Source organism: Arvicola amphibius, chromosome 9 (assembly GCF_903992535.2).
Source record: "Arvicola amphibius chromosome 9, mArvAmp1.2, whole genome shotgun sequence".
Lineage (NCBI taxonomy): Eukaryota > Metazoa > Chordata > Mammalia > Rodentia > Cricetidae > Arvicola > Arvicola amphibius.
The window spans coordinates 120,770,472-120,793,098 of record NC_052055.2 but is presented as its reverse complement, the minus strand read 5'-3'; the positions used below and the strand labels follow the sequence as shown (position 1 = coordinate 120,793,098).

Sequence of the window (22,627 nt, the reverse complement as noted above, 5' to 3'; positions counted from 1 at the left end):
CTAGGCCGAGCATTCATAAGTCCGTGCCATGATTTGGGAGCTGGTTGGTGGCCCAAAAGAAAGCCTGGTACAGCTGGATTTAAAAGTACTAGACTCGTTAATCTGGTGGAGGAAACATCAAGATAGCACTGCATCCAGGCTGTGGCGTGGACACTGCTGGCTGCTTTTAGCTAAGCTCACAGGGAGAGCTAGAAGAGCAAGAAACAGACGGAGAGACCTGAAAACCACAGTACAGGCAGAAAAGCGTGTTTGAAGCCATGGACCAGGAGGTGTACTGTTAGATTCTAATACGGTCTCACAAAGAAGCCACACACAACACAGGGACAACAGGGAGATGCCTTGAGGGAATCCACCATGGCAGGTGGAAGCTTATGAACCTATAAACTCACCTGAAAGACTTGAGGTGCCTGAGGCATGGAATAGGGGCCTAGGAAGTTGTTTCTACAGTAATCTACCCAGAGTCTACTGTAGCTGTGGTCCAACAGGACCCAGCCGCAGCTGGCTTTGGTGTGGGCCGTGTGATGCTCATGTCATTGGCATTCAGAACTCAAGGGTGACATGATCATGGAAGCTTGCGCCCAGGTTTCAAAGGAAAGCCCACAAAGCCGGGCAGCGTAGGGCCAGGTCTGAGTTCCTGTGAGTAGCCCTGGAGAGGGTGGTTATGAAGTTGTAACAGTGGCACTTGACTGACCCCAGGAAGCTGGAGTTGACAGAAATGTGGGGCATCTGCTGAGGAAAAGCTCAGGCAAGGAAGCAGAACCTGAGAGAGAGGCCGTGTGGCTGCAAACAGAGGGCTCTCATTAGGGTGCGCGTCACCACACAGTATCCACAGGCACGGAGCTACAGGACCTAGTGTTTGCACAGCTGGGTGGCTCTGGGGTCTTGCTTTGGCCTGGACTTTTCTTACTCCTCTCCCATTCCTCCACTTTGAATGGGAGTGTGTGCTCTGGGCCAACGTATCTTGAGAACGTGTGACTTGGGTTTTGTTTTTTCCCATGCAGGTTTACAGCTGAGAGTAGCCTCGAGTCTCCTTTTGGGACTGTTAATAGGGAGGCTGTGGAGAATGAACTAAATGTGAGCCTTTTGGGGGTCGGGGTAGATTTTCAGTAATTAACGCTGTCAGCTCAACTGGACTGAGAAACAGGGACGTAATTGGCAGAGCACACTTCTTCCTCGTCTTCCTTCTCCTCCTCTTTTATTGATACAGGGTCTCTCTCTGTAGTCCTGGCTGTCCGAAAACTCACTCTGTAGACCATGCTAGCCTTGAACTCACAGAGCTCCTCCTGTCTCTGTCCCCCCACCCCCCCAAGTGCTGAGATTAAAGGTGTGCATCACCACAAACAGCTGAAAGCACATTTCTATGTATATGTGTGTGGCCGGGGGAGTTCCCAGGGATTATTAGTTAGTTGATGAAGGTTCTGATCTAATAAACGGAATTTTTTTTTTTTAATGACTGGTTTAACCCCCTGCATTCAGATTTTTGTGTGGAATGATGGAGATGGGGCAGGAGTAGAGGAAGCAGGCCAGTGGGGCCATGTCCCTGGGCGCTCTGTCCTTCCTGGGTACTTCCTCCATCCTCCTCTTCCTGTCTTCCATGAGGTGAGCAGCTTCCCCTACCACGTGCTCCCCCAAACGAGTGTGCGGGGCCAAGCAACCATGGTTAGCCCCTCCAAAATGTGAGCCCAGATTCATCTTTTTCTTTAAGCCGTTGTCTGAGTTACACAAAGCAGCTGACATAGTCACGTCTCCCCTCTGGCCAGAGCTACCTGAGGACAGGCATGGCCTGCTCTGCCTTTGGTCTCTGTACCCTCTGCTTTCCCTGACAGCCTTTGGTACTTGGATAGAGTACCCACGGAGGGTCCACTCTGAGGGAGGATACAGCATTGGCACTTCCTGGGTGGGGAAAGGGTGGCACCTACCTCCCTCCATTGCTTGTTCTCCATCCCTTGAGTGTACATGACACACACTGGGGAAGAGAAGAAAAAACATGAGTTAATATCCCAGGCCGAGAGGAAAGTCGAGGGTCAAGAGCCTCAGCCTGGGTGGTTCTGTTGGGTCTGGGGAAAGGGCAGGTGTCTGTGGAGGCAACTGGGGTCTTGGGGAGCAAGGATAAGAGCCTGGCCTCCAAGCCTAAACCACAATAGCTTTGTTGTTTCCGTGGTACTTTGGTAACCAGATCCGTGGACAAGCACTCTACCACTGAGTTACATTTCCAGTCCCACAATGGGTCTCTTTCTCCACAATAACCAGCAGTTGGCTTGGCAAAGAGGTCTGGGACCTCAGCGTGACTTGTAGGAGGGATCTCAAGGGCTGTCCATTTCTAAACTATAGAAAGGGTCCCAAGTGTGCGACACATGGACAGGTGGGCATGGCAGAGGGCTGAGTGGCAGGTGTGGTGAGGATGGCACCTGAGACACTTTGTCCCTTCAAATCCCATTACTGTCACCAGGTCCTCTTTACTGATGGGGAAACTGAGGCTCTGCAGAGGCCAAAGACCTATCCAAGATCATGCTCATGGCCAGCACTGCTCAGGACTGGAGCACAGTCCTCCCAAGCCCATGCTCATTTTCTCAGACCGCGGTCAACATAAGTGTGCCACTAACCATGGGGACAGAGGCCTTTTCGTCCTAGACACCCCAACACCTCCCAAGCTGCTCTGAGGTGCTGAGACCTCACAAGTATGGCAGCAGAACAGGGCCAGGTCCTCAGTTCTTTGGACACCACCGCACAGCGCTCTCCAGCCCTGACTCACTGGCCCCTATGCCTACACAGCTCCAGCACTCAGCAAGAGCTGCTGGCGGCCTCTGTCACTAGTCGCCAGGCCACTGTGTCACAGGGATGGTTGTTGCTGTCAGAGCAGAACTTACGTGGATCAGACTTGGAAAACATGTCTTTGTCCAAGAGGTTCCTGAAAGAGGGGAGAAAGGAGAAATTAGTCAGGACAGAGGGGACAGGTGATGAGGCCTAGGTCTGGAGACAGCCTCTGGCCCAGACTCAGACATGATGAAAGGGAAGATAGGTCCCTCAGCACACTTGCTCAACTTCATTAAATGCCAGGAACCATACAGGATGCCACATGTCTGCTACCTCAGCACTCAGGTAGAAGAGAGACAGGAGACTAACGGGTTCCAGGCCAGCCTGGGGCAATACAGTGAGTTAGAATAGCCTGGGCTATATGCAACCCTGTCTTTAAAAGAAAAAGAAAAGAAAAACTCAGAAGCTGGGAGGCCCTGAAGCGACTCCAGTCCAGCTTTCCTAAGATTCAAAGTTCTCCCCCCACCACACCACGGCCACAGCTTCCCCAGATGGCACCACGGTGCCCTGGACCCTGGTGTTTCTCACTAATCAAACCTCAGTCGGCCTCAGATACCAGCCCTTCTCAGACATTTCCTTGTTGTGGATGTTATTTTAACTGGACAAAGTTGTGTTACATTTGTTTGTGCTGCCTCTGTTAACTGTGTAAAGATGTGTTACATTTGCACTAATTAAATAAAACTAACCTGGGCTCAGAGAGGCGGGGTTAGCAACCAGTTGACAGGAAGCAGCAGGGAGGAGCTTAGCATGGTTTTCTTTTAGTTGGGGTGTGGAAGGGAGCAGCTTCAGGGGGCAGCAGCAAAGGGAGAAAGTTAGCCAGTTGCTAGTCTGTGTCTCTGAGCTTGTAGGTTTTCACTCCAGCCTTTTAATCTCAAGTTTTATTAGAACGAGAGAGATGTGAGAACTGCCTTTAGCAGCAGCAACAAAAGCACTGTCTGGGGGTCAGCACTGGGTGAGTGTTGTCCCAGTTGAAAGGAAGAAGCTGAGTTGGGAACCCTATCCTATAGTGTTTCCCTCCACAGCTGCCATCAGGAAGCTACTTAGCCCAATGGAAACTGTCTCCGGTGGATCAGAGATCCATCCTTTCTGTCCTAGAGGCTGTCAAGCATAGTCTTTTCCCTGAGTCCCTGGAACTCTAGGACGCAGAGGCTGTCCTCCATGTTACCTGATCACTTCTAGACAGTAGCAAAAAGTCCTGATGCCAGGGACAGTACAGTCAAAGGCAGCAATAGCTAGGGCATACGTGGCCAGCCTCCACCATCCCTGGTGACAGCCTCCTACAGGCTGGGGGCAGAGCCTGAACAGATTCCTCCAAGTCTGGATGTGGGGTTCAAGTTTAGTCATTTCTAGGTGAGTGAGAAAAAGGATTACCCCTAGGTTTCAGCCAAGGAGAGGGGTGGGGAAAGAGAGAGAGAGAGAGAGAGAGAGAGAGAGAGAGAGAGAGAGAGAGAGAGAGAGAGAGAGAGAGAGAGAGAGAGAAAGAGGTGGGAGGATCAATAGATGGAGTTATCCGCTTTGTAGCTGGGCCATAGGCACACAGACTAAGAATCGGATGTAGGGATGTAGCTCAGTAGTAGAGCGCTTGCCCAGCATGCACAAGGCCCCATGTTCAGCCAACAGTACTGCACTAACAAAGAACCAGCACACGGCTCCTGGCTCCGGTGAGTCCCTGTCCCACTGGTGATCCCGGCACATGGCACGCTGAAGCAAGAGGACGTCCACCAACTGGAGGCAGCTCTGGGCTACAGAGGGCAACCCTGTGTTTAAACCAGAGCAGAACAGCAAGGGCCGTGCAGGGTGACACTCAGAGCGTCCTCATACTCCCCACCCCCCTTAGCTACAGACAGACAAACTGCATTCTGTGCACAGGTGACCTAGCTATCTCATGCCTCGGTTTCCCCGTTTATAAAAAGGGGCTCAGTATAGTCCAGGGCTGGGACTCACAGGTCAGTCCTCAGGCTCACAAGTTAGAGAGCCACAGCCACCTGCACCCTTTCTGGTCCAAGAGCCAGACCCAACCCTGATCTGAAGAGGGACTATCTCATCATCTGAGCCTGACCCCCAGTTTTGGCTCCACCTCCTGCCCCCACTGGCTGCAAGTACTCTTGCCTGGGTTCCCATCCTGATTCCTCTATGATGCACCCATTGTCCTTATAGCCTTTAACCCAGTGGGGTGTGTGGGACTCCTGAGAAGCCTGCCTACTGGCTAAGCAATGGGCCTCTCATTCCCTGGGGCTCACTTCACTTCCCAGGGGTAAAAAGGCAGGCTCTTGGGGCCCTTCCCAGAGACTGGCTTTGTAAGTCTGGAGTGGGGTGAGCTCATATTTAACTAGCTGTTGTCCCACCCACCAGCCCCCTCTTGGGTCAAAACCCTTTGTCTTAGTGCCTCAATGTCCCACTGGACAGCCAAGACCCCAAGGCACGTTTGTTTGGCCCCTGAGAATCCCTCACAGTTGCCAGGTCCCCACTAACCCTCACCTACCCCACTGAGAACTTCTGGCTCAGACAGAGGGAGCGGCCTGCCAGAGGCTCACAGCCAGAGTAGCCTGGGAGACCAGGCCTTTAGTCCTACACAGGGCCCCAGCCACCGGGGCACTGACCAGACCAGACTAAACCAGATCTTAAGTGTTTTTTCTCTGCTTTCTACTTTGGGAAAGCTCAAAGAGGGGGAAAAAAATCCCCCAACAGTCGAAATGTATTTTTCCCCCAAAAGAGCATAAAGTCCTTCAGCTGTCTTCTCAGCAGCCTGGAGCTTCACCTCTTTTATTCCTTAAACTGAGGCTGGAAAAGCAGAGCCAAGGCCTTTGCTTCCTGCCACCCCCAAGGACTCATTTCCAACTCAGGAGGTTGGGAAAAACAGTACCAGGCTGTGAGGCCTGGAGTCTCTGAGGTCCCAACAGAAGGTGAAGGAGGACCCCCTAAGGGACCAGGGAGTGACACCTCCCAGCAGAGGGACCCCAAGGGAAATGGGCAGGGCTGAAGGGAATACCCTGCCTGCCCTTGCCTGAGCTGTGGGCGAGGTAACTACATCCCTGGTTCTCTTTCATGGATGCACTGAGCTTGCTCTTGGCTGTAGCTGAGGAAGTACATTAAGAACCTGTACTTCAGCTATTCCTGGCCCAGGGTCCTGGGCGGGGACCACGAACCCCAGAAACTAAGCAGACTGATGTTGGTCCGTGTGTGCTGGATGCAAGTTTGCTGCTGTTGTTGTCCAATTCCCAAATTAAACCATAAGGCTGCAAAAGTTAGGAGAAAGCTAAACCTGGCAGCCCAGGCCTGCAGTCCCTGTCACCTGTGAGTGTGAGGCAGGAGAATCGTTTTAAGGCCTGCTTGGGCTACATAGTGAGTTCAGGGGCAGTATGGCAACTTAGTTGTCTCAGAAGAACAGGAGTCAAAAGAGTTACAGTTCAGTGGCAGGGCACTCGCTTGGCACGTGCAAGGCCCCAAGTTCAATCCCCAGCATAGGAAGGAAGGGAGGAAGGGAGAGAGGGAGGAAGGGAGGAGAGAGAGAGGGAGGGAGGATTCTCTGAGCTGGGAATGGTGGTATACACAGGGAATCCTAGTGCTTGGGAGGCTGAGGCAGGAGAGTAGCCAGTATAAGCCCAGCCTCTAGTGCTTAGGGACAGATGAACTGACACCAGGTAGCAATGACAGACACAGAGAGAGCCCGGGACCTGAGAGCACATGGCTATCACCTTGTTTTTTTTCAAACTCGACTTCACGTCAAACATCTAGTCAATGGAGTGGATGGGGGGTGTCAGGCACTCAAGCGACCCTGTGTCCCACTACCAGCAGGACCTGTTCACATCCCGAGAAGGGACAGACCTGGAGCTGCTCATGACCACCCATGTCACAAAACTTGGGCTCTCCCACGCCCACGTGGGCTACCTGTGCCCTGTCCGTCCCACTGAGGCAGTAGAGAGGAATGGCAGGATATCCATGTCCTCGGCCCTCACAGGAGGCCATCAAGGGAACCAGGCCAGGAGGAAGGACCTGAGTGTCTGACACCCACCGCTGCCTCCACATCCCACTCATTCCCTGCCTGGCTGTGCCATCTCCCTGCCAAGCAACCATGCCAGGTCTAACGAGCAGTTCTCACAAGGTGCCCAGAGAGATTTCTAGGGCTGGCAGAAATGTTTATCTGCTGGGAGATATTGGCATAATTGACCCTGGCAAGATGCAGGGTCAGGGGAGAAAGCTGTGGTTTCAGAAGCAGCCAGGTTGGGTTGCTTGGCCACATGGCAATCTGTCACCCTGGACAGTCTCCCCACATTTCAGCTTCTTACAGGTACATGGGGGTCACCCATTTGCTTCTCGGAAGAGGTGTGAGCCACCAGCCACCAGTTCACACAAACCAGAAGTGGCGCCGTCCTCTCTTCCCTGGGTGCCACTCCCGTTCCACCCAGTGAGCTCTAACAATTCTACTTCGAGCCACTTCCCACCCTCCACTTGGCCTGCCTAGCAACACATCTTCCCTATGTACCCACTCCCCACCAGCCTAGGGTCTGCTCAGCAACCAGAGGTGTGCTGGTAAAGGTTAATCCTAACCACCACTTAACAAGATCCATCCCCCAATGCTGTGAGAACAATAAACCAAAACCCCTTCCTGGGGCTCCCAAAGCTACAGTTTACAGCCCCACTCCCCGCTGATCTCATCTGTGCACCCTGACTGACCGCTCATACTCTTCCAGCCACACTGCCCTTCCTGTCCTCCTACGAGCAGAGCAAGACCTTCCCTGCCCCTTGAATCTCTCTTCTCCATGTTCCCCTTGGGTCTCAGTCCCCTGTCACCCGTCTCACCATCTGAAGGGAATGAACTTACTGCTGACAAGCCCATGGATGTTATCTGCCTAATAAAGATGTACGTAGGACAGAATCGGTGGTGCACGCCTTTAATTCCAGCACTTGGGAGGCAGAGGCAGGTAGATGTCTGTGAGTTTGAGGCTACCCTGGTCTATGTAGTGAGTCCCAGGCCAGGCAGGGCTACATAGTAAGACTCTCTCTCAAAGGACAAAACAAAAATGTGCACTGCTGGACATGGTGGTGCACACATGTAAGCCCAGCACCCGCGAAGCTGAGGTGAGAAATCAGAGGTGGCTTTGTGAGAACAGGGTACACACTGCAGACTGTCTCCCAGAACCAGTGACGCATGGTGCCCAACGGCAGAGCAATTGCTAGGGAAACTGTCAGGCCCTAGGTTCCACCGCCAGCATTGCAAGACGTGTGTGCGCACACACATACACACACACATACACACACATATGCACACACGAACATGCACACAAACACACGGACACACACATGTGCGCGCACACGGACACACACATGCACACACTAACACACACACGCAAACACACGCGAGCGCACACACACGCACAAACACATGCACGCACAAACACATGCGTGCGCACACTTGCATGAACACATGCACGCGCGCACACACACACACATCTCTTGTGAGTTTTATGTCTATTCTTTTTAATGGCAGTTATTTGAGCCTGAGAAATGGTTCCACAGCTAAGAGCACTTGCTGTTCATTTCACAGTACCATTATCAAGTTGCTCACCAGCTTCTGCGCTCCAGCTCCAGGGGATCTGGTACCTCTGGACCCAGAGATCCATGTACTCACAAGGGGCCTAGCGTTGGCCTCTAGAGGTCTGGCTCCTCACATTCTCCAGCAAGTGGACAGCCAGGACGCAGCTGCCCCCAAGGCCATGGTGCTGTTCTACTGAGACCTGTGGGAACTGCATGGGTGGGCAGGAGGGAAACTGAGGGCAGAGGTGCCCAGCAGGGCTTGGCAAGAGTGCACAACTTGGCTTTTCTTGCCTGTCACACTAGGAGGAGAAGTATTCAAGGGTCAAGATGACTTCTTGGAAAACCAATTCCTTGTCCTCAAACTGGCTGTCCCCTAACCTGAGAATATGAGGGGTCAGGCCTCAAGAGGTTAACACTAGGCCCCTCCCCTTGTAGCTTCAAGGAGGCCAAATAGCCTGTGGAGCCATCTTGGAAGTCATGGCTGCCCATCCAGCACCAAAATCCACAAGGTCCTGATGTGATGGAGATTCCCTTATGTCAAAAATGGCAGTAGTGAACGTGAGGTCCAGCTCTGGCCAATCCCTGCGAAGGCTATGGATCTGTGCAAGAGTGTGTTTTTCAAGTGGAAGCACCTTCCCAGAAAGACTCGCTCCGGAGTGTGTTTCCTATCTACAGATGCAGTCGCGACACCGAGTACAGAAGCAGAGGGTTTGGGGGGCTGGAGAGATGGCTCATTGGTTAAGAGCATTGCCTGCTCTTCCAAAGGTCATGAGTTCAATTCCCGGCAACCACATGGTGGCTCACAACCATCTGTAATGAGGTCTGCTGCCCTCTTCTGGTCTGCAGACACACACAGACAGAATATTGTATACATAATAAATAAATAAATAAATAAATAAATAAATAAATAAATAATTAATTAATTAAAAAAAAAAAAAGAAGCAGAGGGTTTTGTAACAGTGAGGCTTGCCATTTGGACAGCAACCAAGGAGAAGGATGGTGGGGTTCTTCCTGGCAAAGTGGCTGACAAACCAGCCCTGAGACAGCTTACCTCTAGACTCCCTTCATCTGAGAACAGAAGTTATTTCAGGTCCAGGCTATGAGCAGTCGAGCAGTCAGGTTTCCTGTTACGCAGACAGCCAAGGGCTTCCTAGGGAGCCTGTCAGCTCCCTGAGCTTCCTCCTCCTTCCCCTCTGTTCTCAAAGGAGGGTCATCTCCCCCACCTCCATCAACCCTTAAGGCTGAGCAGAAGGAATGTAAGCAGGGAGAGGCTGATAGGAACCAACCGCCCTACAGTAAGTATACTGTGGAAGGCTGGCTTCTGTTGCCTGTGTTCTGCCTCTCCGAGCAAGCGAGGCCTTTCCCATGCCTGAGGGAGGACCTGTCTTACCTACAATGGCTGCTGCTCGGGTCCCACCATGATCTCCACAGAGCCTGACCCTCTTGACATCTGAGGGCATGGGCTATGGATACATATTTCCAGACCCTGCTGGCGCTAACCTCGGGCGCGTGCCTCCACCTCTAAGGGCCTTGACTTCCTAGGCAGACCAAAAAGAAACACTGCAATTTACTGCAGAGGATTGTCGGGGAGCTAAAAAGCCACAGTGGGGAGGCCAGAGAGATGGCTCGGCAGTTTAAACGCTTGTTCTGCAAGCATGAGGACTGGAGCTGGGGTCCCCAGAAACCCACAGAAATGCCTGTTGGGAATGACAGCTGGCAGTAACCCCATACCCAGAAGCTGGAGACAGAGGATCTGGGTTTAACTGAGAGACTCTGCCCCAATGAATAAGGTGGATAAGCAACCAAGGATGATTCCTGACACACGGGAAGACACAGAGACACTGGGGTGGAGGTGGAAAGAGAAAACCGAAAGCTCCAGCAGCTGGGGCAGGCAGAAGTCCCGTTCCCCATGAGAACACTGTGGAATCCCTCCCCTTGGCGTGGGCTGGGTGTGGGGAAGTGGCTCCTGGGTCTGGATAGGACAAAGGAAAGGTATCCCTTCTCATGTGTCCAGCGAGTCACATCTCGCTGTCACAGTCCTGAGTGAGCTAGCCTTCCCCTAGCCTTGAGGAGGTCAGTTGTCTTACGGTGGAGGCAGCTTGCTGGGACCACAGCCCCCGGAAGCCTGCTGAGGGTCACTCTGGTCCTCACCAGCAAGACCATGAGCCTCCATTCTGCAGCAGCCTGCAGTTAGCAAGCCTGGTCAAGGATCATACCGTGGGTGAAGTCCCAGCACTGAGACATGGAGGTGGGAGGGGATAAAGTCAGGGGTTCAGGAAACCATGGACATTTGTTCCACAGCAGCTGAAAGCTAAAGCTTCTAAGACGGTGTGATCTGAGATGCCAGTTTAGATCTGAGGTGCCAGCTTAGTCGGCAGCTGCTACTCTGGATGCAACAGGTATGGGTCTGTGTAACAAGGATGCCAACCGCTCAGCTGGAGCAAGCGTCCAGTCTGAGCCGCGATCACCCTTTCCTGGCTTTGTTGAATATCTGGGTGTGGTCAATTCTTAAACAGATCTCCTTTTCCTAATGCTGACTTACAATGCCACCACGCCCTCAGGCTCACCCCCTCCCACTGCCATCTCCCCTGCTGTCAGAGTGAACTCACACCTGTCTACAAAGGCCCAGGACACAGCCCCAGAGCTCGGCTGACTCTTTGCACGGGGATGCCTATGTTAGCTTGAACAGACAGTAGGAATCAACCTCTGGGGTGGAAGAAACCTAGCCACCCACTAGCCCCCACCAGCTGGTGGGGGAAGGAAAGCTGTGTGAGATCCCGAGTAGACATCCAGCCTGCCCTGGTCTCAGGAGCCCTCGCATGCCTCTCCAACACGACCCTGCCCAAGCACAATGGCATCCAGTAATGGGAAAAATACAAGCCCATTCTTTCAAACCACAGAGCTGATGGAGCTGCCAGCAGAAGACAGGGATGCTGACCTGGCCTGGAGGAAGAAGGAGTCACAGGACAGGTAAGCTCTGAATAGGCCTGCAGAATGGTTAGCATTCCTAGTCAAAAACTGTCTGGGACAGACCGTCAGGAGGAAGAGTGCCAGGCTTGAGAGTGTTTAAATCACATTTTGTACTACATCTGCTGGAATCTAGTTCTGCGAGCCATCCTTCCTCCAGGGATCACCACATCAAGCGAACAACAGGACTCCGTATCTCTGTAGATGTGTAGACCTTGGCTACTGTGTGATGTCAGCTAACTGGTGACACCAGCCACTGTTCTCAGAATGATCCATCAAATCCCTATAAACTAACAGGGATCACTATGCCTTTTACAGAGGGGGAAACTGAGGCCAGAGAGCCGAGCCAGCTCATCAGGGATCCCAGGAACAGAGCTGGGTGTACCTCAGTGGTAGTGTGCTTGTGTAATATGGATTCGATCCTCAAAAGCCTGGAGTGCATGCATGTACACATACATACACACACACACACATACACACACACCACATCACAGGAAAAGCTGGGATTTGAACCCAGGGAGATAGAGCCAAGCTCTACATAGACCAGGCTAGCCTGGAACTAATAGAGACATGCCTGCCTCTGCCTCCTGGATGCTGGGATTAAAGTTAAGCTCACACTCGTTGTTGTTGTTGGGCCTTTTTTGTAGGGGCAAGGTCTCTCTATGTAGCTCTGACTGTTCTGGAACTGGCTGTGTAAACCAGACTGGTCTTAAACTCACAGAGATACTACTGCCTCTCTCTCTTGAGTACTGGGATCAAAGGCATGAATCACAATGCCTGGCCAAGTTCACATTCTTAACCATGTGTTAAACAACACAAGGCTGGCTTACCCTTGGGAGTGGACCACAGACTGACCCAAGATGTTCTCTACAGGGGCAGAGGCCCTGATGTGTCCACCCATGGTGTCCTCTGCCTTCTGCACACACTCACTAGGCGCCAGCAAGTCCTGGGAAAGGTATAGGATCGTGCCCTGAACCAGGCAGCCTTGCTCTGCTGAAGAGCCCAGGTAAGCCACAGCAGAACAGGCCCCAGAACAAGGCAGAGTTTCCGGGGTCAGATCAGGGGATCATCCTGAAACACTGCCCCCAGCTGCCCATCTGGAGAAGTAGCCAGAAAGGGTCACTGAGATGCTCAGGGTAGGGTACCCCAAAGTCTCCACTCCATAAGGTCCAGTGAGTGCTGTCAAGGCTGCAGAAGGGACTCTAACTGCTAAGCATGAACTAAAGAGTACGAAGGCCATGCGGGCTCTGCAGGTCTCTGCCCACCCCTGATCCTGGACCATTGACCCCAGCCAAACCAGAGGTGGATCTCCAGGTTCGAGGCCACTAAGAGAGGCCACCTCTCCTCTCTGTTCCAAGTGACCCTTCTGTCCTCATCTCTCATCATCAAAACCACATCTCCCTCCATTTCAGGAGAGCAGACATGGAGCCTGGCCGGGCCTTCGACAAAATGTGGATCCTATCCCTTCGGAGGGATGGACACCAGGGTCAACCCAGAAGCCAATCTCTGGGAACTCTCCTGCAGCAGGTACTTCTCATGCAGGGTGTCGACATCCGTCCCCTGGATGCTTCTAGGAAACAGAGAGGGACCAAGAATTTCTGTCTCGGGCTGATTGCCCTGGCCACTTGCTCGGTGTGGCACAGACTCTCTGTATCTACCACGTCATCTACCTGCAGCGTTTGTACCCTGGGGAGGAAGCAGATGGCAACTGGGAAACTGAGGCTTAGTTTGTCCCAAGCGGCATGTCAGGGGTCCCCCACAAGATGTCTGACGGCAAGTCTCACTGCCATCACCCTTCCTCTCCGTGGCGTGGAAGGCTTTCGGGCCCGTCACAGGGGCATCCCTGCGTCCCATGTTCACGCTCTGCACTCAGGGTCCGAGGGATGGAGATGCCAGTGCTTCAGGCTGGCATCTTTAGGGACAAGAGGAGGATGTCCCTGAAAATGGAAAAGCACAAAGCCTTTCTGGGTAGGGAACAGGCTGTTCAGAGGCCCAGAGGTGGGAAGGCTCCGAGAGACAACTGAAGAGCCTGAAGGCGACAGGCGTGATTGAAGGAGGGAGGCAGGCTGTGTGCTGGAGGAGGGCATGCTCGCAGCTGCTGACAGCTGAGGAGGTGAGGCTGGCGCTAATGGGCATCGGGAACCTCCCAGCAGAGTGAAGGCAGATTCTCTGCGTGGGAACGAGGTGGGGGCGGGCTGGACACACAGTAGGCCCCTTGGAGAATCTGGCTAGGGACACCACCCCAGCAGCCCTCGCCTCAAGTCCTCAGGAAGTGCCTCCCCAGAACCCATCCTCAATCACAGCCCAGGCCAGCATCTCAGGCTCTACCTACACTTCCTCCGTGTCTCAACTCAGTCACTCAGAGCTGAGGGCACATGAGGGTGGACAAAGCCTAATCCAACAGCGACCTGCAAGAAGCAGAGGTGAGTGATCCGGAACAAGGGTACAAAAGGTGAGCTATATCTGGACCACGGTGTCCCTCATAGACCCATCAAAGCAGTGTGCCCAGGGTTAGCCACAGGCCTCTTCACCCTCGGGTCACCCAGCTCCTCGGAGAACTTAGTCCCAACCTGTATGGTGTCACAGGGGACCTCGGGAGTGGCAGCCTACAGAACACACTCCTGCCTGCGGATTCTGACATTTTCACCATCAGCCCTTCACTCCTTTGGTCTAAGATTTTCCACCGAGTTACTGGTTTTTAATGGCGCCACTCTTAAGTTCGCCAGGGCTTCCCACACTATGAGAGAGTCCCGGCTGATCTTTTTTGAAAGAGAAGGCTTTCAAATCCTGGGTTCTAAGAGAGTGGAGGAGGGGGGGAAGAGGCTGGGGCATAGATCACTAGGAAGGGAGAGGGAGGTCACAGGAGGCACAGTGGGTCACGCCTGGGAGGGATGGAGCCAGTCACTCTCCTCCTTTTGGGGGAAGGGTAAATCAGAGAGCTGCCCTGAGGCAGCTCCTCCCCTTCCCACTCAGGTTCTGGGACCCCTGTTCCTGTGTCTTCCTGCTGTCCTGGAAGCAACAGCTCTGAACACAAACTTTCTGGGAACCTGACCCCTGCCTGGCTGCCCATTCAGCCGTCACCACCCGCCACTGGGTAAGGGGTCTCCGAAGACCAAAGACAGGCATCGGGGCGCCTGAGAGACCAGGACACTGAAAAGCGACTCGCTAAGCAAAGGATGGAAGCTGTGGAGACAGAGGAATTCCGACCCCGGGCGGGACAGGGGGACCCCGCCGGCGGGCGGCTCACCTGCACGACACGGTGATCTCCACCTTGGTAGCCGGGATGCTGCCCGCCAAGGAGTCGAACTCGCTGAGCGACGCCATGTCCTCGGGCTGCTCCATCGCCCACTGTCCTCCCCCCACCCCAAATTAGTCAATATTCCTGGGCGATTCACGCCTCCTCCGGAGCGGATGGAGCCCTGGACTGGGCGGCCAGGGAAGGAGAGGAACGCGAAGAGGGGGCGTGGGAAGTGCGAGAGGGAAGGGGGCGGAGAGCGGGGGCCGCGGAAAAACGGGGCGCGGGAGCTGCTGCGGGGAGGCGGGAGCCGCGGCGAGGGAGCCGGGGCGCAGCGGGGAGGGGGGCCCGGAGGGGGCGTGGGGACTCGGGGGGTTAGGACCGCGCCGCCTCGGGCTTGAAGCGCAGCGCCACGTCCTCTGCCTAGGGCTCCGGCTCCGGGGCACCCGGACTGCGGGAAAATCAAATGTGCCCGGAGTCGCCGCCGCCTCCCGCCAGCCGCGCGCGCTGCGTGCGGGGTCCGCGGGCGCCGGAGGGGCCGCCCGCAGGGGCCGGGGCGGGGCCGGGGCGGGGTCTGCGCGGGGCGAGTGTGGGAGCGGGGTGTGTGTGTGTGTGTGTGGTGTGTGTGTGCGCGAGTGTGCGCGCGCGTGTGTGCACGCGCGTGGCGGGCGTGGAGACGCGGCTCTGGATGTCGGGGACAGGGCTGGCGACAGCCAGAGAGTTCCAGGGCGCGCGCTGCTCTGCGCCAGTCCCCCACCCCACTTGTCCAGGGTTTGTGTGCTGGGGGAGGGAGATTGTCCAAGGGGCACCTGTTTGGGCAGCATCTAGGCGGGGTTCGGAGAAGAGGGCTCCGCTTAGTGTGCGCGCCACGCAAGGGTCTAAGCCTAGAGCTGGCTTTCCATCTCCCGGTAACAAGCCTGGTGCCAGGAGGGCTGGTCTGGTTTCCCACGCAGGTAGGGTGGGCCAGTGGACACTTGCCCATCCACCTCTGGTGCCCGCCGACACTGGTCTTGGCCAGTCGCCCGAACCTTTACCCAGCCCCTCCGTCCTCCTCCTCCCATCCTGACCATAGGGGCTGAGCCAACCCCCAGGTCTGGAAGCTTCCTCCAGACTGAGAGAATAGCCTCAGCTCTCCGGGCTTTGCAACCAGCTCTCGGTATACCAGGCTCAGAGCCCCTCATTGGGTAGAGAGGGGAGGTCAAAACATCTCCCAGGCCGTGTCATCCCAGCCAAGCTTGAAGCCTCCTGCCTGGCCAGGCCTGCCCTTTGGGCTTGGGGTTGCAGTGCCAAGCTGGCTCCCGGAGGCTGTGCAAGCAGTTTCCTTTCCAGAAAATCCACCCATGGCCCCTCCTCAGACTCAGTGTAAGCTTTGCTGAAAAGGAGCTTTCTACTTCCTCAACCGCCACTCCACTGTCTCCATCAGTGGTGGCCTTCTGACAGCCAGGCACTCAGAGCAGATCTACACGTATGCTGTTTGAAATCAGTTTTCGGTACATCAGTTAGCCAGAGTTGAAACAAACAGAGCACCTTTCCTGGGTTTACACAAGTGGTTTCTGTTTACCTATAGCTCTAGATCAGCTGGACTCAGTTCTGTCACCTGGGGCACACAGATTGGCACTGGGATTCCCTGGGGAAACAAAACAAGAAGGGGTAGGGGAACAACAATGATTCACGTTTGGATTGAGCCTGGGGTCCTCCCTGGGCAAATAACAACTGGGTCTCCACTTCTTTCTTTTCTTATTTTTATTGTTTTTCAGTTTTCAATTAGTTTCAAATCTAGAACAAAATCCAGCTGAACCACAAGTGAGCTGCTCGTCAATATACGTCTGGAGCTATTGTTCGATACGGTAATGAGATAGAGTGAACGGCGGAGCCAGAGAAGTTCCCACCCGGCCCAGTGCCACACAGTGTGTGTTCTTAGGATGAGTCCAGATTCTAACGCCATCGTGGGACGGTACAGAAGATAAAGACGTGAGGGAACTTGCCAACATTTATGATTAGGGCTTTGTTTTAAAACACAATTCTAAATGATTGGGCAAAAATTAAGTTACCCTTCACCACAGGCTTGCTGTGGCATGGGACAAGAGCACAGCTCAACAGGCGCCCCCCCCACCCAGGTCCTGTTTGGGGTGGCAGCCATAGAACTAAAAGTCTGTTGATGACCTTGGAAAGTGACAGCATTTGGAACAGTGACTCCAGGGTGTCATTGCAGAAGCATGGAGTCTGTATTGTCCCATCCCTGCTGACTGTGGTGCTTCTGTTGGCTCTCTTTGGCAAAGCAGAACAGAGTGCATCTGGTAGCTTCTTTTGTTAAGTCCTAGGCTGGAATAAAAAGGCAATAATAAATAAATAAATAAATAAGGCCTGGTGTGATGTTGTGGTGGCATACACCTTTACTCCCAGCACTCCAGAATTAGAGGCAGGAGGATCTCTGTGAGTCTGAGGCCAGCCTGGTCTAGAGAGAGAGGGTTCCAGGACATCCAGGGATATGTAGAGAGACCCTGTCTCAAAAATAACAAGGGGCAAAAAAACATGGTATCTGTTGCTAAAAGTTCCCGGGGTAGTGAGGCTTCAGGCCATGCAGACAGAACTGGGCGGCATTTAGGAGTGCTGCAGGAATTGGTGTAAAGGGCTAGGGAGCAGGGGACAAGCAGAAAGCGAGCCTGCAGGGGCGGTGACGATGTAATGACAGCAAGAGTGGGCTGGGGCGTGGGTGCCAGAATCTTCCCTGACACAGACTGGACAGAAGGGTTTGAGCTGTCAGGGGAAGCAGGGCGGCTGGGAGGGCCCAGCACTCTGCTCAGACCCCGTCTGCCCAAGCAGGGGAATGCTTGTGTGGCTTCTGCCAGCTGTCGTCAGCTCCATGGCTGCCCCGCTCCAGAGGATCGCACCTTCTGAGGCTTCTAGCCTGATCCACAGAGTGCCAGCGACTGTCCCAGAGCCAGGAAGGTCTCAGCCTGAGCTGCAGACTTCAGCGGGTTGATATGGGCATGGGTGCCCTGGGCTTAACTTCTGCAGCAGAGCCAGGCTGAGCTGCATTCTTCAAGGAGACCTATAGAGCCCAGACCAGAGATCTGTGCCTGGCAACCATGGTGTGTGTGTGTGTGTGTGTGTGTGTGTGTGTGTGTGTGTGGAGTAGAGGCTAAAGATTGGTGGAGGTAGCTGCGTCCACAACACTAGGCTCTGGCTGCCACCAGCCTGTCCTAAAGGGAGCACCAATGGTGAGGTGCTCTGAAAGGCACCTCTCTGCCCCATGGCCAACCAACCAGTGAGGTCAGGAACCTGCTAGTGAATCTCAGGAGCATGGCTTCTGGCCTATGCTCAAATGAACCATTCACTGCTGGCACAGAGCAAACCCTTTGGGTGTTGCCCTTGGATGAATTTGTTCTCTAGAAGGTGAAACAGTACTGTGGCCACCGGGCCACCTGTGACATCCAGACAAGCCCGCTGGGGACCTAACACGTGCCCTAGACTGGCTCTGTGGTCCTGAGACCCAGACTAGAAGCAACCTTGATCCTAGCCCACCCGCCACGTAAGCCCTGCCATCCCTCTGATTAAGAACTACAAGCACGGAATGGGCCGTGCCAGGAAGATGTTGGATAATCAGCATCAGCACTTCGCCTTCGCGTCCAAGACTGCAGACGGCCTTCCTCTGACCTGATTCGTGGCGTTAATGATGGCAGAGCAATTTTGAGAGGCAACTCGCCGCATCGATAAGGAGGAGAAAGCACTGAGGGCTGTGCTCCTTGCAGAAGAGGCAGCTGCTGCCACCGCCCTCCTCTCCCCGCCCCTCCAGAGGCACTTTGAGTAAGTGCTGCCCTGGGATCTTCCCTGGAGTGTGCAAGGGGACAGGGGACGGTAGTGGGGGTGCCTGCACTACACCTGAAAGCATTGTCTGCTGGGTGAACACAGCCTTGGGCTTGGCAGCTGTGGGCTGCACTTAAGCCCCCACTTACCTGCTTACTTGGAAGTTCTTAAGCAGCGACAGCTTTGTACCACTGTGCGCGGCAGCCTCAGGTGGAGATGGAGAGGCACAGGGCGGGGCGGGGGGAGGGGAGGACTTGAAACCAGTGCAGTAGTAGGAAGGAGGCTAGATGCAGAGTCTGAGTCCCTCCATTCACAGAAATACTGGAAGGGACTTGGGACCTGTAGTTTAAACCCCTTTGATTGCTGAGAAGCTTAGAGAAGGAGAGTGATGAGTTCAAGTTCGTCCAAGTCTTTCCCCAGTGAGAAACCCCACTAATAACTGTGAGGCTAGATACCCAAGAGCAGCAAGGGCCTGCTTCACACAGAGTGGGGTAAAGCCATTCCCACTGGGATAGAAGAGGTAAGAAGGGTCCCCTGTTCCCCAGGACCCCCCTCTCCATTCTGCTTGGTGCCACCAACACAAAGCAAAGCGTAGAAAGTTGCTGTGCCCAGGATTTCCTCTCTGGGGACCGTTCCCAGCCTGGCTGCACCTCTACCGCCGGCCTCTCTCGCCCTCCTCCCTCCTCCCTCGCCATCACCTCCAGGTGATGGAGGCCTCTTGCTCTTACAGTCCAGGTTCTGGACCTTCACAAGCAGGGGGTGCCCTCAACCCACGTGGTACATGTCACCCTTCTGCTCAAGACCCTCCCTGGTTATCTTCCCACGACCTCTCCAATTGCATCTCCTCCGTCACCTCAGTGACCACAATCAGTCACACTGGCCTCTTTCCTGGACCTTGGTACCTGCTATCTTCTTTCCCTTGCCTGGAAAGATGTTCCCACTCTGCTTTAATACCCCAACCCTTCACAGACACTCCGGGAACACTCCCTGACACAGGAGCTTGCCACTCACCCCGCCCACCTCTATCTTTCTTCCTCTTTTCCACTAGGAAAAGCTTCCGGCAAACTGTTGGTTCCCAGAACCTGAGGCCAGTGCAGTCACAAATAGATCACATGTGGCAGGTGCTCGGTTCATCCGATGAGTGACTGAGATTCCCACTCTTGCCTTTGGAAATGCTGAGTCCATCATAAGAGCCCCCAGAGTCCAGGCACCGGTGCTGTCAGAGAACTGTCCATCACCCGCATCATTAAATACTGATTCTGTATATGTCACGATTGCAGCTAGGGGACTGTGTGCCAACAATCTGGCTGACACTGTGGGGGTCTAGGGTCAGAGCCTCAGAGAAAGAAAGGGATTTGGATGTCTCCATCTTATTTACTGAGAACCTGCCATGAATACACAGCGAGAATCTCACATCTGCCGCCCACTCAGTCCTCACAAGTGGAGCCATTGTCGTCCCACTTAATAAATCTCTACTCCTGCTCCGCTTCCTGCACCCAACCGTCTCCAGGGTGGAGGGCTGGGGGGTTACACCCGACCGTCTCCAGGGTGGAGGGCTGGGGGGCTGCACCTGACCATCTCCAGGGTGGAAGGCTGGGGGGCTGCACCCGACCACCTCCAGGGTGGAGGGCTGGGGGGCTGCACCCAACCATCTCCAGGGTGGAGGGCTGAGGGGGGGGTCACAGTATGTAGAAGTTCCATGCAGGGCAGGGCAGACCCCCATCTCTAGAGTTTCCCTCCTGAGGAAGCTGCAAAGGGACGGCATTGGCTGCATTTCTACAGGTTAGGGACCTGGATCACTTCATCGACTTTATTCTTCCAAGCTCACAGAGCTAAGAGGCAGGGGTGGGATGCAAGCCTAGAGTCTGGTAGGCCCAAACCCTGACGCTGGGCAGACTTTCCTGATCCTCAGAGGAATACCCATCCCTAGGTCTCACTATATCCCAGCATAGACAGCACGGCCTGTCACCTCCCTTGATTGTCTTCCCTCACAAACCTAATCCGGTATTGGCTTCGTGCGGTTGTCACGGCATCACCGACCTCAGTACTGCAAAGGGTTAAAAGTGGCTCTGCTGATCTGGAAACTGAGGCCAATGGAGGATAAGAAATCTCTTCAGGGTTGTTTGCCCGTGAGTAATTAGCAATAAAAACTAATAAAAGCTCAGATTCAAATTAGTCTTTTTTTGTTTTTTGTTTGTTTGTTTTGTTATTATTGTTCCTTTAGGAGACAGGAGCTCGTATAGCCCAGGCTAGCCTCAAACTCCCTATGCTCCCGGCCCCACCTCTGGAGTATGGGTTCCAGGTACTTGGTTTTATGTGGTGCTGAGGACTGAGCTCAGGGTTTTATTCATGCTCACAACTGAGCTATATTCCCAGTCTGGGTCCGAGCTGGCCTCCAGCTGACTGTGTAGCCTTAGCTGGCCTTGAACTCGTAGGCTATCCTCCTGCCTCAACCTCATGAGTGCTGGGATTTTAGGCAGGAATCATCTTACCTCAGCTCCTTCTAGGAAGGATGGTCACTGTAACTTTCATCTTAACACACAAACATCTGACCCCGCAAGGAGCTCCATGTCCTCGCCCCTGCCAACAGGCTCCATACCAGCTAACTTGGAGGCCCTGGCCTTTCCACGTTTCTGAGTCCCCTCTTCCGGATTAGCCTGGACTCCAGGATCTGACCACTGCTGCTCTCAGTAGATGCTCCTTTCCTCTCCAGCTTTGTGTGAACACACACACACCTTACCATGCTTCCATCGCCTGGCCTTACCTGACCTCAGCCCTCTCTCTTTTGTTGCTGGATCTAAATTTTCATCCTTCTCCTCTCTCCCAACTCCCTTTGCAGTGCTAGCGATGGAAACCGGGGCCTTGCCCATGCCCGCAAACACTCTGCCACTGAGCTATGCCCCCAGCTCCTTTCCATTTGAAAACAGTTCCCTACCTGGTGCGACAGACTGGCTTGCTTTGGGGGCTTGCAGGACTCCCTGCTCCGTGGAAGACCATCTCCCCTGGTTTGAGCATCTTAGGAGTGGAAGACTGACTCCTGGCATCTGCTCTCAAGCCCCTCCCTGTACTGTCAGCCTCCCACCAGCGAGTATGATGTCTTCCCGACTGGTACACTCAAGCCGAGGAGGAGCAGGGAGACACAGCCTCTTGGCCAATTCCATCCCTGGAACTCTGACATCTCCCCTAACTGGCTCCAGAGGCCCTGGTACTGCCTCCCTCGGGAACCTAAAAATGGTGTGTGTGGGGGGGAGAGAGCGGTCCCACAGCCCTGCCGTTCTGTCAGCCCTGCACCCTAGCCTCTCTCCTAGCTGTCCTGTGGAGCCACCAAGGATGAAACACCCTTTTCCTCCCTGCAGCTCTAAATTGATTTCATGCCAAGCCACTCGTGTTTGCTTGCCTGGCTGCGAAGGTAACTGAAATGTGCACAAAATGCCACGAGCCCGGCTTTGTGTGCGAGCCGACGTCCCTGCGGCCCTGTCCTGGTGTGCCTACTGGAGTCGTCAACTGCCTGCCGTGATTTCCCTGGGTTTATTGGCTCTGCCTCCCACCCCCAGCAGTTCATCAGGCACACTCTCCGAGTGAGGGTAACGTCTGTTCTCGGGTCTCCAGTAACTCATTCCTTCAGCGCCTGCCCCCCCCCCCCGCCCCCCGTGTGAGCTCAGGTGTGAGGCTCGGGAGCTGCCGATGGCCCAGGGCAGGCTTCTCACCACCCTCCGGCCTCAGATCACTGACAGTAGGGTCAGAGGTATATTTCTGGGCTCTAGGATCCACGCACAGCACATGCAGGCACACACTCCTTCACTAGTAAAACGCTCAGTGTGCCCGTGCCCGCATCTCCTCCAGTGTCCATAGGAGATTCCAGTTAAGACAGCCTGCTGGGAGCTCCCTAGAGAAACAGGGACCATAAAAGCACAGTGAGATAGCTCTGGGTAAAGGCACTTGCCACCAAGTCTGATGACCTGAGTTCAGTCCCCCAGAGCCCACAGTTGTCCTCAGACATCCACACCCACATACGCACACAATAAATCAATAATGTAAGATCCCAGGTACTTAGGTCAGTGGGGCTTTGCATGCGTGTGGGCCGCCCACTTTGCAGACAATCTGAGGCTAGGGAAGGACCTTCCTACAGCCAAGGGCTGACCAATTCTGGCTCCAAAAACTGTTAATTTTCTGAGCTGCAGGGAGGAGGGGGCAAAGAAGGATATGTAAATTTCCACTGTGACAGAGGACAAAGCAGATCAGCAAGGAGGGGAATCTTGCCACTCTGCC

At 54.3% G+C, this 22,627-nt stretch overlaps 1 protein-coding gene across 2 annotated transcripts in view; it reads right to left on the bottom strand.

Annotated features, from left to right (window-relative positions):
* Cpne5 (copine 5) overlaps positions 1-14,658 on the bottom strand; it is an 82,640-nt gene extending 67,982 nt beyond the window's left edge. For both annotated transcript variants that reach the window (XM_038342913.1, XM_038342914.1), the window contains exons 1-3: positions 14,564-14,658; positions 2,868-2,908; positions 1,920-1,966 (exon numbers count right to left, since the gene is read on the bottom strand). In XM_038342913.1, the coding sequence (XP_038198841.1) occupies positions 1,920-1,966; positions 2,868-2,908; positions 14,564-14,658 (183 nt within the window). The remainder of the gene's footprint in view (positions 1-1,919; positions 1,967-2,867; positions 2,909-14,563) is intronic.
* Between the last annotated feature and the right edge of the window lie 7,969 nt (positions 14,659-22,627).